Source organism: Acinonyx jubatus, chromosome E2, assembly GCF_027475565.1.
Source record: "Acinonyx jubatus isolate Ajub_Pintada_27869175 chromosome E2, VMU_Ajub_asm_v1.0, whole genome shotgun sequence".
Lineage (NCBI taxonomy): Eukaryota > Metazoa > Chordata > Mammalia > Carnivora > Felidae > Acinonyx > Acinonyx jubatus.
In genome coordinates, this window is record NC_069396.1 from 42,303,173 (window position 1) to 42,319,842 (window position 16,670).

At 35.3% G+C, this 16,670-nt stretch overlaps 1 protein-coding gene across 4 annotated transcripts in view; it reads left to right on the forward strand.

The window, feature by feature from the left end:
• Positions 1-16,670, forward strand: part of LSM14A (LSM14A mRNA processing body assembly factor) — a 57,919-nt gene that overhangs the window by 18,682 nt on the left and 22,567 nt on the right. For all 4 annotated transcript variants that reach the window (XM_053211143.1, XM_027044923.2, XM_027044922.2 and 1 more), the window contains exons 2-4: positions 4,849-5,012; positions 7,885-8,014; positions 12,869-12,991. In XM_053211143.1, coding sequence (XP_053067118.1) covers positions 4,849-5,012; positions 7,885-8,014; positions 12,869-12,991 — 417 coding nt within the window. The remainder of the gene's footprint in view (positions 1-4,848; positions 5,013-7,884; positions 8,015-12,868; positions 12,992-16,670) is intronic.

Sequence of the window (16,670 nt, forward strand, 5' to 3'; positions counted from 1 at the left end):
CCAGCCACTACACAAAATGCTAAAATTTACCTCAAGTTAACAGCCTCTTTCTTCATCAGGTACTCCCACAGATGCTACAAGTGTATGAGTAGACGTCACAGTTCCAAAATGGTTTATTCAGATGTTATGTGCCAACTAAATAGTTGTTTTGGTGTAGGGACTGAATCCTGGATCTTCCTACTTTGCCATCTTTCATTATAGCAGTTGCATCTGTGTTTTTATTTTAGGTAGTTGTAATCTCTTGAAAATTACAGTTTTATAATCTGCCTATATAAGATGTTTAATGTTACTATATATTTACCTGATTTTTTAATGCTACAAATAATATACCTATCTATTTTGAAAAAAATAATGATCAGAATTGTAGAATTCTAAGAAATTGCATTCAACAAATCATATTATTTTGGTGAGTTTGAGTCTCTCTTTTTTTTAAGTATATTTATTTATTTTGAGAGAGAGCATGTGTGAGCAGGGGAGGGTCAGAGAGAGAATCCCAAAAGCTCCCCGCCGGCAGCACAGCAGATCATGACCTAGACCTGAGCCGAGATTAAGAGCTGGATGCTTAACTCACTGAGTCACCCAGGCACCCCAAGCTTGAGTCTCTTTAAGACTGGCCCCTTTCTTTTAAGTTCCTGTTCACCATTACTTGCCTGGTAAATTCCAAACTGGTCTTGTTTCTATTTTCACTTTGTTTTCACGGTCACAGAAGGACATATAATAGTGGTTGCCAGGGGCTAAGAGCAGGGGAAATGAAGAATCGTGGTTCTGTGAGTATAAAGTTTTAGTTCAGCAAGATGATAGAGTTCTAGGGCCACCTGGGTGGCCTAAGCGTCTGACTTCGACTCAGGTCATGATCTCAACGTTTCTGAGTTCGAGCCCCACGTCATGCTCTGTGCTGACAGCTCAGAGCCTGGAGCCTCTTTCAGAGTCTGTCTCCCTCTCTGTCCCTGCCCCTTCCCCGCTCGTGCTCACTCGCTCGCGCTCTCTCTCTCTCTCTCTCTCAAAAATAAAAAATAAACATTAAAATTAAAAAAAAAAGATGATAGAGTTCTAGATCTCTACAACATTTTGTTATGCAGATACTGTACTGTATGCTTAAAATTTTGTTAAGAGGGTAGATTTCATGTGTTCTTACTGCAGTTTTTAAAAAAATCAAAATGATAGCATTAACAAAAATGCTGGTGACGTATACCTAATAAAGTTGTCAGCTTTAAAGAAAAAATTGAAAGCCTAATAGAAGAAGATAAAGAATTCAGGCTTGTTGCTGGAGACGAGTGCATAAAGATCAGGGAGAACCATACAATAAGCACTTTTAAGTCTTCTTTGCATAACCAGATTGAGCCAAGAGGAAACTTGGGGTGAGTGGGTATCATATACTATTCTTCCATGGTTTGTTGTGTTTAGCTGCTGTTACCTCCAAGTGCAAAAATTAAATAACAGGATAAACTGGGGTGAACCAGTGTGATTTCTTAGTGCATTGACGTAATTCCCCTGCTTACAAGTTGTACGTGTACATGAGCTAATTCATGTGTTGAATTGTGTTGCAGCTGAATGGCAGTGGTGACATTCTACCTTTTCTGTGCTTACCGTTCCTTTCTTTCCACTCACAGTGCCCAGGTTATTTGTATCATCTTCCAGCCATGTGTGTCCTTCTGATGTCTTTTAATTTGTTCTTTATAATGGTACAAGAGTTGTCTGTTAGAAACATTAAATCTAATCAAATCAGTTTCTATCATTAGAGCGTGTTTCCCATACTCTTGGTGTGTGCAATTCATTCTCCATGGTCTCTATTTTCATTTTCCTCTATGATAAGAGATTTTCTTCACACCACATTTTGGAAAATATGCCCTAAGCTTTAAACTGTATTATTGGCTACCTTTAGAACCTCAAATAACACAATTTTAAGCCTACATATATTAATTTATCAACTTTCTCCAAAATTTTGTCAAGTGATTCCCTGTTATAAAAAGGGAGAGTATTAATTTATGTGTTTCCTTTTGTGTTTTCCTGTTTCCACTCATCTTCATCTTCCAATTTTTGTTAGAATACTATGTGATACACTGTCCTGACTGATTTTGTCAGTGTGTAACTTTGTAGCTTTTTTGACAACTATTCAACACATTCTGTTCTAAGACCATAGTAAATTGTCATACACATTTATGTGCTTAAATGAATTTATTTTTCATCTCTTGTCTTTTATTTGATACCACTTTTCTGTGAGTTCCTTATTTTGATACAGCAAAGGATAAGTCGCTATGGCTTATAGAGCACTAAGTCTTTTTCTGGAAATACAGTGGAACCTTTTGATCAAATTTAGAGCTTCATTCACGAAATTTCTGTTATATATTTAAGTATATTTTCTCATTTTGTTGTCTTTCTTTTTTTAAATTTTTTTTTAAATTTATTTTTTTCAACGTTTATTTATTTTTGGGACAGAGAGAGACAGAGCATGAACGGGGGAGGGGCAGAGAGAGAGGGAGACACAGAATCGGAAACAGGCTCCAGGCTCTGAGCCATCAGCCCAGAGCCCGACGCGGTGCTCGAACTCACGTGCCGCAAGATCATGACCTGGCTGAAGTCGGACGCTTAACCGACTGCGCCACGCAGGCGCCCCTCATTTTGTTGTCTTTCTAACCAGCATCAGTTAACTGTTGGGTCTGCAAGAATAATCACCTCCAACCATTTTATTGCTGTAGTTTTTCTTTACTTGCTTTTTCTCAAAATTATTCTCTATTAATGACTTGGCTTTACTGCTTTGATCTGTTGATGTAATTATTCTGCTAATAACTCTATATTATGTTCTATATTATATTTGTCTTATCTATTTTTTCTTTAACTCTGTATGCTACCTTTTCAGCATCTTTTTTTTTTTTTTTAAGTTTATTTATTTTGAGAGAGCGTGTGTGCGTGAGCAGGGGAGGAGCAGAGAGAGAGGGGGAGAGAGAAAGAATCCCAAGCAGGCTTTGAGCTGTCAATGCAGAGCCCAACAAGGAGCTTGAACATACAAACAGATCATGACCAGAGCCAAAATCAAGAGTCAGACGCTTAACCGACCTAGCCACCCAGCCGCCCCTCAGTATCATTTTGATCATAAGAGTTTTAATTTTTTCAAAAGGTAAAGCAGTATGTTCCTGAAATTTTCTTCTATTTCCTGGGACAAATATTAATCCTGCATGGATTTTTCATCTGTCTGATGGCTACGTGGGTATAGTTTGAATGGTTTTGTTAGGCCTTGGAAAAGCTGATGGGGCTTGTCCGTCATTTTTGTCTAAGGAAGACTTTGAACTTTTCCTCCCTCTGCTTCAGATGAACTAGTCTATTACTTCTGAGGCCTGGGACTTTATACATTGTGTGGTGGTTGTGGTGGTGCTGCTGTTACTGAGGTTAGGGATGATACTGATTTATATGCAATTTTCTTAATCCTGATTTTTCTAACTCTTTACCCTTCCTTTTGGATACAGGACAAAATATAGAACCTTGTCACTTACTCCTCTCCTTATAAAGTATTCTTTGGCCATTAGGGAAAGAAGAACTTCAACTAGGGCATTCTGCATCTTTGCCCTTACCACATCAGTGTTTCTGTCCCCATCTACCAATATGGAGGTGCCAGTGAAAATTTCTCAGGGCATGCCGCATGTGGATTCTCAGACTCGCCTTCCAGTTTGGACTAACAAATTCAGTAGCTGAGTGATACTTTTTAATAAAAGTTATGGTATGAATTTGAGATCTTCTCAATAGGGGTATTTTAACTTTTCATTTTCTTTAATTTTAGGGAGGGATATTCTTCTGCAAGCCTACATCTATGCCACCATCTTTCCTGGAAGCAGCATAAGTAATAGAATTTTTAGGATGGGTGGGTCATTATTTAAAAGGAAATAGCATTCATATTTAATCTAGCCCTGAATCAGTTTTGCAGAAAAATGCATACATTCAAAATATTGCACAGTGTTAAAGCGTTTACTCCCTTTAGGTTAGTCTTTAAGTGGATAATATATGATCTTTCAAACTTTCTTATTTGGAACTTACGTATGGATGCAGATATTTTCAGCGGTGTAAGACAGTAAACCTGAAACTTTAGTGTTCATAAGAAACTCTTAAGGAATTGGTTTAAAATATAGATTTCTAGACTCTCCTCAAAGTCTGATTCAATGGATTTGAATAGGATTCCAGAAATCTTTTTAGCCAGCTTACCATTGTGCAGGTGGTCTACAGTTTAACTTTGAGTCATGCTGTCTTAAGTGTTGAAATCATATTTAATTAATGAGAAAAATATTTTAGGTAACTAGGTCATTTCAGGCTGTCCCCTGGGGTGAATACCTGACAGCCGCTTGGCTTGGCTTCTAGAGGACCTACTACTCACCAGGATAGATGTTCCCTTCATTGTCTTCTTTTAATCCAAAAGTTCAATTTGGTATTTTGTGGACAGGGACGTCTTCACTTGCCACTCCCAACAAGAAATCTCACGTAGGCTTGCCAGTTTTCTATGTTGCTGAATGATGACATTCAAAATAAATCAACAATGAAAGGACATTTTTAACACCTCCTCTCACCATAATCACCAAAGATATAAATAAATAAAGATGTAGGAAGAACACGACCTCATGATACAGATTGTTTTTTAAATTGAGTACATTGAGCTCTAGGCAAAGCCCACTCTGTTTTCCTCTTTTTTTAAACAAAATTTCTTTAGTTACAGATTAATAGATATTTTCTCACAGCTGACATTTAAGAACTGCTGTATTGGAACAGCAGTTTATTGGAACTGTACTTGGAAGAGTATACTTCTGACAGTCCCTACCTGAATATGATGAGTAGACATATATCTCATATCCTCTCTTTTCTCACCAGTTCGATCCTTTGGTACAGAAGACAGACCAACAGATCGTCCAATACCACCTCGTGATGAAGTCTTTGAATACATCATATTCCGTGGGAGTGATATTAAAGACCTCACTGTTTGTGAGCCACCAAAACCACAATGTTCTTTGCCTCAGGACCCAGCTATCGTTCAGGTAACGGATAGTAAATTTGTCTTAAGAGTGCAAGAAAACTGCAAGTACACGGCTAGCCTTAGCTTGTACATCTCTTGGATTTTGGCTTTTTTTTTTTTTTTTTTTTAATTTTCTCAGTTGAATGTTCGTGTACTTACCATTTCCTGGTCACCTAGATACCTAAAATACCTGGATAATGTTTTCACCCAGGTTTTATTCTTTAGATCATAAGTTGGGACTAAATAAAGTAAGCGATAGCAGAGGAATTTATTTTTATCATAAAATATTTTCTAATTTCAGCAATAGTTAAAATAGCTTATATTTATTGAAGTCTAACTGTATGAGAAGCACTATTCAAACCACTGCACATAGAATAAATCAATCCTCACAATACTCTCTGAGCTTGGTACTATAATCTTGTTTTTATATTTCTCATTTTTACAAGTGAATAAATTAATATAGAGGCACAATTTGGACAGACCAAGCAGTCTGGCTCTGGAATCCAGAATCCATGCCACTCACTGTATTATTCACATTTGGTTCATATTATAAACCAGGGTGGTAATGGCTACTCTTAGGTTAAGATAATTAAGTTCAGTGAAAAAAAGTGATAAATCACATTGGTACTTTATATATGTATATTACATAATATGCATGCAGTGTTATATAATAAGATAGCACAAAAACATAAAAGGATTTTATGTATACTTCTAAAAAGGTATGAAAAAAGAAGACCCTAAGTATTCTCAGTAAAAGAAATAAAAAATTTGTAATTTATTAGAAATAGATATAACATATCTAAGAGATTGTAAATTATGAATTAAAAAGGTTGTTCCTTTCAGTACTTGTTTCCATGTTAATTGGACGTGTATAGAAACTGCCTGAATTTAGTTATAACAGCAGAGGAAGCAGATTTCATATAGGAATATTTTCATTTTAGGGCATAGCTGATTAAAAGTTTATGACCCCCTAGGTTTTTCTCCTGGACCCATTTTCTTCTCAGCCTTTTTTCTTGTCAGAATTTTTGGTCATTTGCACTAAAATATGCTTGTTGACTTTTTTTAAGGTTATACTTTTAGATTTTTAAAAATTAACTTCCCCTTTTTAATGCTGTACGTGATAAAATCTTAGTTTTCCACAAAACAGATTCTTAGAATAAATATTATCTTGCATAAGGTTTGTCTTCCAGCTATTAAAAGAAAATACCTGATAAACTCTTCTGAAGAAAATAGTAAGTGGTATATAAAATTAAAATGGAAAAAAAAGAGGGGTGCCTGTCTTGCTCAGTGGATGGGGTGTATGATCTCAGGGTTGTAGGTTCAAGCCCCGCATTGGGTATAGAAATTAGTTAAAAAAAAAAAAAGGAAAATAGAGAAAGTACCTTTTAACATTTATTTAGTATTTATTTTTCCTGAATATAAGCTTTAAAACAATTTTTTTTTATTTTAGAGAGAAAGCATATGCAAGCATGGGGGAGAGAGAGAGAATCTCTCTCTGTTTTTTTTTGTTTGTTTGTTTTTGTTTTTGTTTTGAGAGAATGTTAAGCAGGCTCCATCATGAAGCCTGACACAGGGCTCAGTCCCATGACCCTGGGATATGACCTGAGCCTAAATCAAAAGTCGGATGTTCAATTGACCAAGCTACTAGGCACCCCTGAGTATAAGCTTTTTAATAAGAAATAGTTAAATTTATTCTTGTAATATACATAAACTGGAGAAATTCTCTACTCTCATCTCCCCTTCCACCCCCCGCTCCTTTTTAAGTCTTAACTTTTGAGGAAGTAGTCTGAAGGAATCCTGAGAAAATCCTTAAAAGAAATTTTTTTTTCTTTTAAGTAGGCTCCACTCCCAGTGCAGGGCTTGAACTCATGGCCCTGAGATTGAGTTACAAACTCTATTGACTAGGCCAGCCAGACACCCCAAAAATGTGATTTTTTTTAATGGAGGGAGAAGAGACACATTTTAATAGAGCTAGCCCTCACCAAATAGTGGTGTTAGCTGATTGTCTTTTGTATATATATCTTCTGATAATTCTCCAGGGAAATAGTTACTTAAGTAATCAGCTTTATGGAATAAGAAGAACCAAAAGAACACAAGTTAAACTGGTGTTGAATTTCTTCCAGCCACCATAAATTTTCACTTTTGATCTTTTGATTGAAATATTCAGTAGTATTTAGAGAGTACCTGCCATGTTCCTCATAGTAGCAGTAAACACACAAAGTCCTGCCATCAGTGAGCTTATATTCTTTTGGTCATTAGTACACTTCATATTTGTATTATGAGATATTTTATATATTAAGATAAATTACTGTATAGCATGCATACTTACATATTATAATTATTTTAGGTTTAGTAAGTTAAAGTTTTTAGAAAATGACCTTTAACGTAATGATAAATATATTTAAAAATGTAAATGGTCTTATGCGAGATAGTTTGTTTCTTCATCTCTTTCCTGTAAATTTAATAGTGCATCTCGAATGATTGAAAATATGAGCAAAATCAAAAGTGAGTTGTCTTATTTTTGTCAGCACCAGACTGAAACACAGTATAACCAAATGTAATTTTTCCCATATTTTTTTCTTCAAGCAGAGTTACTTACTCAAGTAACTTTTCTTTCCTAAATCTGCTATAAAACTCTTAACTCAAAGTAGGAGTTTATTGCAGAAAAAAATTATTTATAAATCACATCCAGTGTAATTGGCACATTATCTGCAAATATTGAAATCAGAAGGGTATTAAACTGTTTTGATATTAAATGCATGTTGTAAGTTGTTATAATTGGTTTTGTATCTAGTAATTATAATTAAAGTTTTCTTAAAAGTGTAAATACTCAAATTTTTTCATTCTATACATGTTGTGTAGAGCCTGGAAAAATAACCCCGGTCTTTCTTCAGTCTTCACTAGGCTCATCTACTTCTTCATTCCAGTCAGTGGGTTCCTATGGACCTTTTGGCAGGATGTCGACATACAGTCAGTTCAGTCCAAGTTCATTAGTGGGGCAGCAGTTTGGTGCTGTTGGTGTTGGTATGTTGTGCTTTTGCTTTTTCTTTCTTCCTTTCTCTTTCTTTTCTTTTCTTTTCTTTCTTTTCTTTCTTTCTTTTGTTTCTTTCTTTCTTTTTTTTAATTTACCTGCCTTTACCACAAATTTGCAGACATGTTGTTTGTTGTTCTTTCTGTAACCTGTTATTTTAAAGGCTTTATTTAATGCCCTCGATGACTGACTAGTGGTTCTGTGAAGGTCATCGCCCAGAATAGTCACATTTGTTTTTAAACCTACATATATCCAAGTACCAATTTTCATTGAATGTTATTTTAAATTTATATAAGCTATATCCGTTTAAAATAAGCATTTTTTTTCTGGGGTGCCTGGCTGGCTCAGTCAGAAGAATATGTGACTCTTGATCTCAGGGTTGTATGTTCGAGCCCCACGTTGGATGTGGAGATTACTAAAATTAAATAAATAAACTTTAAAAAATAAAAATAATAGTAAAATAACCATTTATTCCCAGCAGGTTGGGTTTTCAGAAAGGGATTAGAGATAATGCTGTAATTATTAGGGAATGATAATGCCAGTAAGGAGTATTTATATTATGCAGAATGTGAAAAGATACTCCTATATAGCATGTTTCGAGGGTGTGGTGCTTTGTTTATTGTAACAATGTTTTAGAAACATTAACACTGTAAGGAGAAAGCTAGATATAATCAGATCAGCTCAGTGTTGTTTTGTTTTTATAGCTGTTTAGCTCTACACCTTTACTGAAATTCCCACAGTAAGGAATAACTTTTTAAATCTCAAATTCTAGCCCTTAATTTTTGTTCGTTCAATTGAAATAACCATTTATCAGTTTACCTTGTTTCTCTGAATCACAAATCCAGTTTCAGATGTATCTTAAAACTCATCAGTATGTTAACAGGTTTTATTAAAATTAATTTCTTTTTATAAATATACTTTTTTATATAGTTGTGATTTCAAGTATGTTGAATGTTTGGCTTTCACAAAATCAAAAAGGATGGGAAAAAATAAATCCTAAAGTTGAATGGATACAACTGGTATCCACAACTGGTGCTAAGTGTATATCAAATTGATAATATAACCACAGAGAAAAACAAGAATTCAAGTAACTTTTACACTTGTAGTAGGGATATATTGTAAGAATAAATAGCAATGTAAAAAAACCTTGACTTAGGGTTTGTAATTGGTAGTGGTATTGATGTTAATTTTTAAACTATTTTGTATGTATTACAGGATAGGGCAAATGACTAGTATATTAATATTGTTGGCAAATGCTGTTCTTTCCATGGAGAAGGGAGATAGAAATATAGGGATGATGCAGAACCCTGTGGTGTTGAATATGAATTGGAAGTATGAATGTGAACTTATTTTTTTTAAACTGGTTATTTCTTGATTCTGTTCATAGAAAGGGCCTAGAAGCAATGATGCCCAGTGGCAGAGAATATGTGTAGATTAGTGAGTTTCAAGGTACACCTGAAATTGGTTTCTAAATACTGTTCCCCACTAAAAGGAACTGGAACCCTTGAAAAAAGAAGATGGGGAAACAATGCTCTTTTTTCTTTTTAAGTTTGTTTGTTTGTTTGTTTGTTTAAGTAATCTCTACACCCAGCATGGGGCTTGAACTAATGACCCCAAGATCAAGAGTTGCATATGCTTCCAACTGAGCCAGCTAGGCACCCCAACAGTAAATAAAATAAAAGTTCTTTATTTTATTTACTTTTTTTTTTTTTTACCAAAAAATGCTAGCTAATAAATAGAAGGAATGGTAGATGTAGAAAATCATCATTTTTGTAATCTCCAGTATACTAATTAGCAAGGATTATTAGTGGATGCTAAAATCATTGGGTGAACAGTGCTGGGCAGAATATTAAAATGGTCCTAAAGTATCATCTCAGAGTTAACTTATTAATTACAGAGGGAAGACATCGTGCCTTTGTAAGGGAGAGATCTGATGCTCACCATTTTAATCAAGTCATATAGTTTGGCATTGCCATAGTTAACTAATTAAATGTCTCCTAATGTGATGATATAGGGAGGAGGTAAATCAAGATTTACTCTGTTAGCTATAACTGTTAGAATCCTATTCTGAGGTTTTAAATAAGGGACGGTTGCAAATTAGCCTTTTGAGATTCCTTTGATTAAATTGAATAGTTGGCTAACACAGATTTTTATTGTACTTACCTCCTACATTACTGTGATGTTTGTATGATTTAATATGTATAAAGCATTTGAATAGGGTCTAGCACATGGTGTTACATAGTAAATACTGCTTCTACCATTCTTCAGAGCCTGGTCTTCTAACCAAGAAATATTTTGTGGTGGTGAAATATCTCTTCCTTATAAATGCTTTTGTCTAGCTTTAATATTACTGGGAGTTGCTAGTTCAATGTTCTTTGGGTGTCACGAAGGTAGAGGGTGTTGTTTGTATTTTCTATGTCAGTTGAGTAATTTTTGCAGATTATTTTTGATTTTTTGATTTCTGTATTTGTAGGATAATTTATGGAGTGGCTAGAGAGTTATAATAATGTTTAGAAGTTGTAAAATGAGGAAGAGGAAAATTGTAGCATTGATTAAGGTGGCAGGCATTTTTTGGAAAAAGAATTAACTCAAATATGGTTTGTGTTGGCACCAACGAAGTCATTTTAATCTAAACCTCTTGTTTTCATTTTCAATTCCTAGTGCAATTGACCCTTGAACAATATGGGTTTGAACTGCATAAGTCCACTTAAACGTGGGTTTTTTCCTGATAAATACAGTACTAAATGTATTTTTTCTACCATGTGATTTTGTTAATAACATTTTCTTTTCTCCAGCTTATTGTCAGAATATAGTACAGTATTCTGACTTAAAAAGGAAGGTTAGGGATGCCTAGGTGGTTCAGTCAGTTAATTATTGGACTATTGATTTCAGCCTGGGTCTTGATCTCAGGGTCATGAGTTCAAGCCTCACGTTAGGCTCCGCACTGGGCATGAAGCCTACTTTAAAAAAAAAAAAAAAAGGTTTAAATAAATCAGGAAAACACTATTGCTATTTTGGGGAAATTTTTTCATTTTTAATTTTTATATATTATAGTCTACAGTTTTATTTGGAATTTATATCATGAAGAATTAATATCCATAACATCTATAGGGCTTCCAGAAATGAGGACCTACAACCCTACAGAAAAAGAGGCAGGTGTTAGGAACTACTTTGCCTTTTTCAAAAAGGAATACGAATGTCCCCTAAACATGGGAAAATGCTTAAATTTTGCTTATAATAGATATAAAAGTTAAATCTGCACTGAGGCATCGTTTCTCACTATCAATTTGGCAAAAACCCAAAAGTTTGAGTATATCTATACTATCTTTATAAGATAGTGGGGAAACAGATAACATTGAAAGGGGTGATGCACCAGACAGAATTAAAGCACTCTTTTTTTTAAACTGATGCTAAAGTAATTCTTATGTGCAAAGATTTTCAGTCTTTATTCACTTTAATGAGTGGATCCTTAGGAAAAAATAATGATCCCACGATAAAGGAAGCAGCAGAACAGCCATGGCAAGCTAAGTCTCACAGTACCTTTGTGGAGAGGATGGAGGGGTACTGGCTGAAGAGACAGACAAATGGATACATTTTAGCTGGTTAAGTAGTCAAACCATATTAGACAATGATTCTCTTATGTCTCCAGTGTTTCATACAGATTAATTTTTAATCACTGAGTTTGATGAACATTAGAAGGCATGCTTATGAACTTTATAGTGAGCATTTCATACGTTGGGACTGACAGGCTAAGTAAGGATTGTTAAGGATCCACTTCGGTAAAGTGAAAGGAATTAAACATTCCAGTTAAAAAGCAGAGAGCATCAAAATGAATTTAAAAAAAAAAAGCAAGATCCAACTATATGATGTCTATAAGAAATATCCTGAAAGAGGTAAAAGAATAAGAAACAGCATGATGTACCATACAAACACTAATAACAAAACTATGTTAGACAAATTAATATCAGACAGATTGGGGGCACTACCAGAAGAGAACATAGCATGTGAAAATTAAATGATCCACAAGTGCTGTAGAAACTTATATAACCTTGTATAGCAAAGAATTTGGGTTCTTTCTAGGATTTTGTTATTCACATCACAAAAGCAGAACTTTTTGTGGTTGCTTTAGGCAGAATGCAGCCCCTCAGTGCCATCCTGGGGGAAAGCATTAAAATCAGGAGCCAACTGGCTGTTGCCTTAGAAATGCTGGACAAGCTCTTCATAGACCTGACTGCCCGTTTGGCTATTTGTGCAGATACTTGGTATTAAAGTAATTAAATCTTAATATTGGTGTAGAATGTGCCTTTTCCTGCTACTCCTCTGTCTGACATGGGTCCTTGCTGTCCCATACATGTAACTGCCTAGGACAGTGTTGCTGTTACAAAAATTGTTTGGGGGCGCCTGTGTGGCTTGAGTTGGTTGAGTGTCCCACTCTTGGTTTCAGCTCATGTCATGATCTCATGGTTTGTGAGTTCAAGTCCTGTGTCAGGCTCTGCACTGGCAATGGGGGGCCTACCTGAGATTCTCTCTCCTTCTCTCTGTCCCTCCCCTGCTCACACTCTCTCTCTTAAAATAAAACTTTAAAAATAAAAATAAAAATTGTTTGCATCCAAGGATGCTGGAGTATGTATGTGTTGGCTTGCTTTTTTCATATAGTGTGAAAGATTTCTCAAATTATTTTTGATGCACTTCCATTAATTTTTCACGATTATTAATTTGCACAAGTGTTCTAAAAGGGGAAGGGTGGCAACAGTTATCATCATTAAAATGGAATATTGCTTTATATAATTGAAAAGTTTAAATTAATACATTTTTTTTTTTTTTGTCATTAAAAAAATCTCTTAAAGCTGGAAGCTCTTTGACATCCTTTGGAACAGAAACATCAAACAGTGGTACCCTATCCCAAAGTAGTGCAGTTGGTTCTGCCTTTACACAGGATACAAGATCTCTAAAAACACAGTTATCTCAAGGTAAGCTGGGGTTTTTTTTCTTCATATGTTTCCATTCCTAACATCTATAGTGGTTTTTGTCTTTCTCTGAATGTAAGAGCTTTTGCAGCTTGCAAATCACATGTGTAATTTTTTTTTTTAATTTTTCTCCTGCTTGCTCTTGCAATAGGTGTATTATTGAATGGCATCCACCATTTATACTCTACAATTCTTAGATCATAAAACTGTGAACCAGTGAACACTCTCTAAATTTGACACTTTTTTTTGCAAGGCAATTATATAACTTGTATATAATACTTAAATATATTAAATTAGTCCCGGACTCACCATTGAAGATGAACTATTCTTAATGAATTTGAAATAGCAGCTAAGGGAAGCCTGGGTTGCCTCAGTCAGTTGAACATATGACTTTGGCTCAGGTCATGATCTCACGGTTCGTGAGTTCGAGCCCTGTGTCGGGCTCTCTGCTGTCATTACAGAGCCTGCTTAGGATCCTCTGTCCCCCTCTCTCTCTTTACCCCTCCCCCGCCTGCACTCTCTCAAAAATAATAAACATTAACAACAACAAAAAGAAATACCTTAAAAAAAAAAAAAAAGGCAAGCTTTGCTTTATGCTGTTGGGTCTTAGCATCCTCACAGGATCTAAAGCAGTGGTTCTCAGTGTAGACCACACACAACCAAATCATCTGGAGTGCTTTTTTTTTTTTTTTTTTTTTTAACATTTATTTATTTTTGAGAGACCTAGTGAGACAGCACGAGTAGGGGAGGGGCAGAGAGAAGAGGAAACACAGAATCTAAAGCAGGCTCCAAGCTTTGAGCTGTCAGCACAGATCCTGATGTGGGGCTTGAACCCACATATCGTGAGATCATGACCTGAGCTGAAATTGGACACCTAACGGACAACGACAGAGCCACCCAGGCACCCCTGGAGTGCTTCTTGAAGATGTAGATGCTAAGGGACGCCTGGGTGGCCCCCTGCTGGGCTCTGCACTGATAGCATGAAGCCTGCTTGAGATTCTCTGTCTCTCTCTCATACCCCTCCTCTGCCCACATTTGCATGCACTCGCTCTCTCTCTCTCTCTCTAAATAAATAAATTTTAAAAACTTAAAAAAATGTAGATCCTGAAAAAAAAAAGAGAAAGAAAAGAATAACTTTAAAAAGTATATGTAGATCCTGAAAACTGCTGTATTAGACTCCTTGGAGTTTGGGGATGTGCATTCTAATTAGCATCTTAAAAGATCTTTTAATTTTTTTTTAATCTATTGTTTTTAATCTTTATCTTTTTATTTTGCTTTTTATTTTTTTCAATTTACATCCAAATTAGCATATAGTGCAACAGTGATTTCAGGAGTAGATACCTTAGTGCCCCTTACCCATTTAGCCCATCCCCCCTCCCACAACCCTTCCAGTAACCCTCAGTTTGTTCTCCATATTTATGAGTCTCTTCTGTTTTGTCCCCCTCCCTGTTTTTTATATTATTTTTGTTTCCCTTCCCTTATGTTCATCTGTTTTGTCTCTTAAAGTCTTCATATGAGTGAAGTCATACGATTTTTGTCTTTCTCTGACTAATTTCACTTAGCATAATACCCTCCAGTTCCATCCACATAGTTGCAAATGGCAAGATTTCCTTCTTTTTGATTGCCGAGTAATACTCCATTGTATATATATACCACATCTTCTTTATCCATTCATCCATCGATGGACATTTGGGCTCTTTCCATACTTTGTCTATTGTTGATAGTGCTGCTATAAACATGGGGGTGCACGTGTCCCTTCGAAACAGCACACCTGTATCCTGTGGATAAATGCCTAGTAGTGCAATTGCTGGGTCATAGGGTAGTTCTATTTTTAGTTTTTTGAGGAACCTCCATACTGTTTTCCAGAATGGCTGCACCAGCTTGCATTCCCATTTAATCTGTTTTGCCACCAGCCAGTCTTAAAATCTTCGGTGGTCCCAAGATTCTGTATCTATTTTTATCTGTAGCTAAAATGGTTGTTTTTAAGAATTCTTTCTTAGATAAAATACTTCATGTTTTTAAGCATTAGTTTTCTAAACTATAAAATGGGACTTTAGGGGGCACGTGGCTGGCTCAGTCAGTAGAAGATGCAACTCTTGATCTCCGGATTGTGAATTCAAGCCCCCCATGGGGTGTAGACATTAATTACTTAAAAATAAAATCTTTTTAAAAATTTAAAATGGGCACCTGCGTGACTCAGACCGTTAAGCATCTGGCTCTTGATTTCGGCTCATATCATGATCTCAGTTTGTGGATTTGATCCCCACTTCAGGCTCCCACAGTGACAGTGCAGAGCCTGTTTGGGATTCTTTCTCTCTCCCTCTCTCTGTGTCTCTCCCCCATTCACTCTTTCTCTGTCAGAAATAAAGTTTAAAAAAAATTAAAATGGACTTCCTTGGTAACTAACATTTATCATGAGAATTACATTTCTTAAAACGTGTGCAGTGCCTTTAGCATAGTGCCTAACACATAGTGTGCTTAGATGTTAAAGATCTTAATAGCGAACATTAACCTTAATATTGAAGCATTTATTAAAATCATAAATAAGGAAGCCTGTTACCACTGCTACTCAGCATTGTTCTAGAAGCTTTAGCCAAATCAGGAACACATGAAAAAGAAATAAGCATAAATGATGAGAATTAGTATTATTTGACAGTGTTGTGACTTTGTACTTGGAATTGAGAATTCACTGAAAAACCTAGAACTAATAAAGGACTAAATTCGAGGTCAGCTGTAAAGTCAGACGTGTGAAAAACGAACAGTGGTCCTAAAACCTACCCACTGATTATGTAATGGAGATAAAAGGTGTTCACAATAATGAGAAATAAAAATTATATATAAAATACATAATAAATATGGCCAATTTCTGTAGAAAATATAAAATGTACATATAATTGAAGAAACAGATCTTGTTCCTAGATAGAAAGATGTAGTATTAGAAAGACTTTATGTCTCATATAATTAAATTTATGATACTTCTAATAAATCTAAATAAAATAGTAGAACTTAATAAAACATACACAGTCTTAAAATAAACATGGAAGTATAATTAGACATATTTTTAGAATAAAAGTAATGACATGGGCTTACCTAATTGATAATAGTACACCTAAAATAAAGCAATGCAGGAATAAAAGTCAGAAATAGTTCCAAATATTGGGGCACCTGGGTGGCTCAGGCAGTTGGACGTCCGACTTCGGCTCAGGTCATGATCTTATGGTTCATGGGTTCGAGCCCTGTGTCGGGCTCTGTGCTGACAGTTCAGAGCCTAGAGCCTGCTTCAGATTCTGTGTCTCCCGCTCTCTCTGTCCCTCCCCCACTCATGCTCTGTCTCTCTCCCTCAAAAAAAAAAAAAGGAATTAACATTTAAAAAAAAAAAGATACTGTTCTAAATATAAATAAGTGATTAATATATGATAAAAATATTTTTTAATTAGTAGAGGAAAACTGGCTATCCAGTAAGTGATGTTGGGAGAGACAACTGCCTGATCATTTGGGAGAAATAAATCTAGATTCTTTCTTGCATGCTTAGAAAATAAATTTTAAATAGATTAATGTATTTTAAGATTTTTTTCAAGTACATATTTATTAGAAGAGAGGGATGTATTTCTATAAAGCAGTGATGGAGAAAGCCTGGGATTCTGCATTATTAAGTTTCATCAATTAAAACTTCTGAATTTTA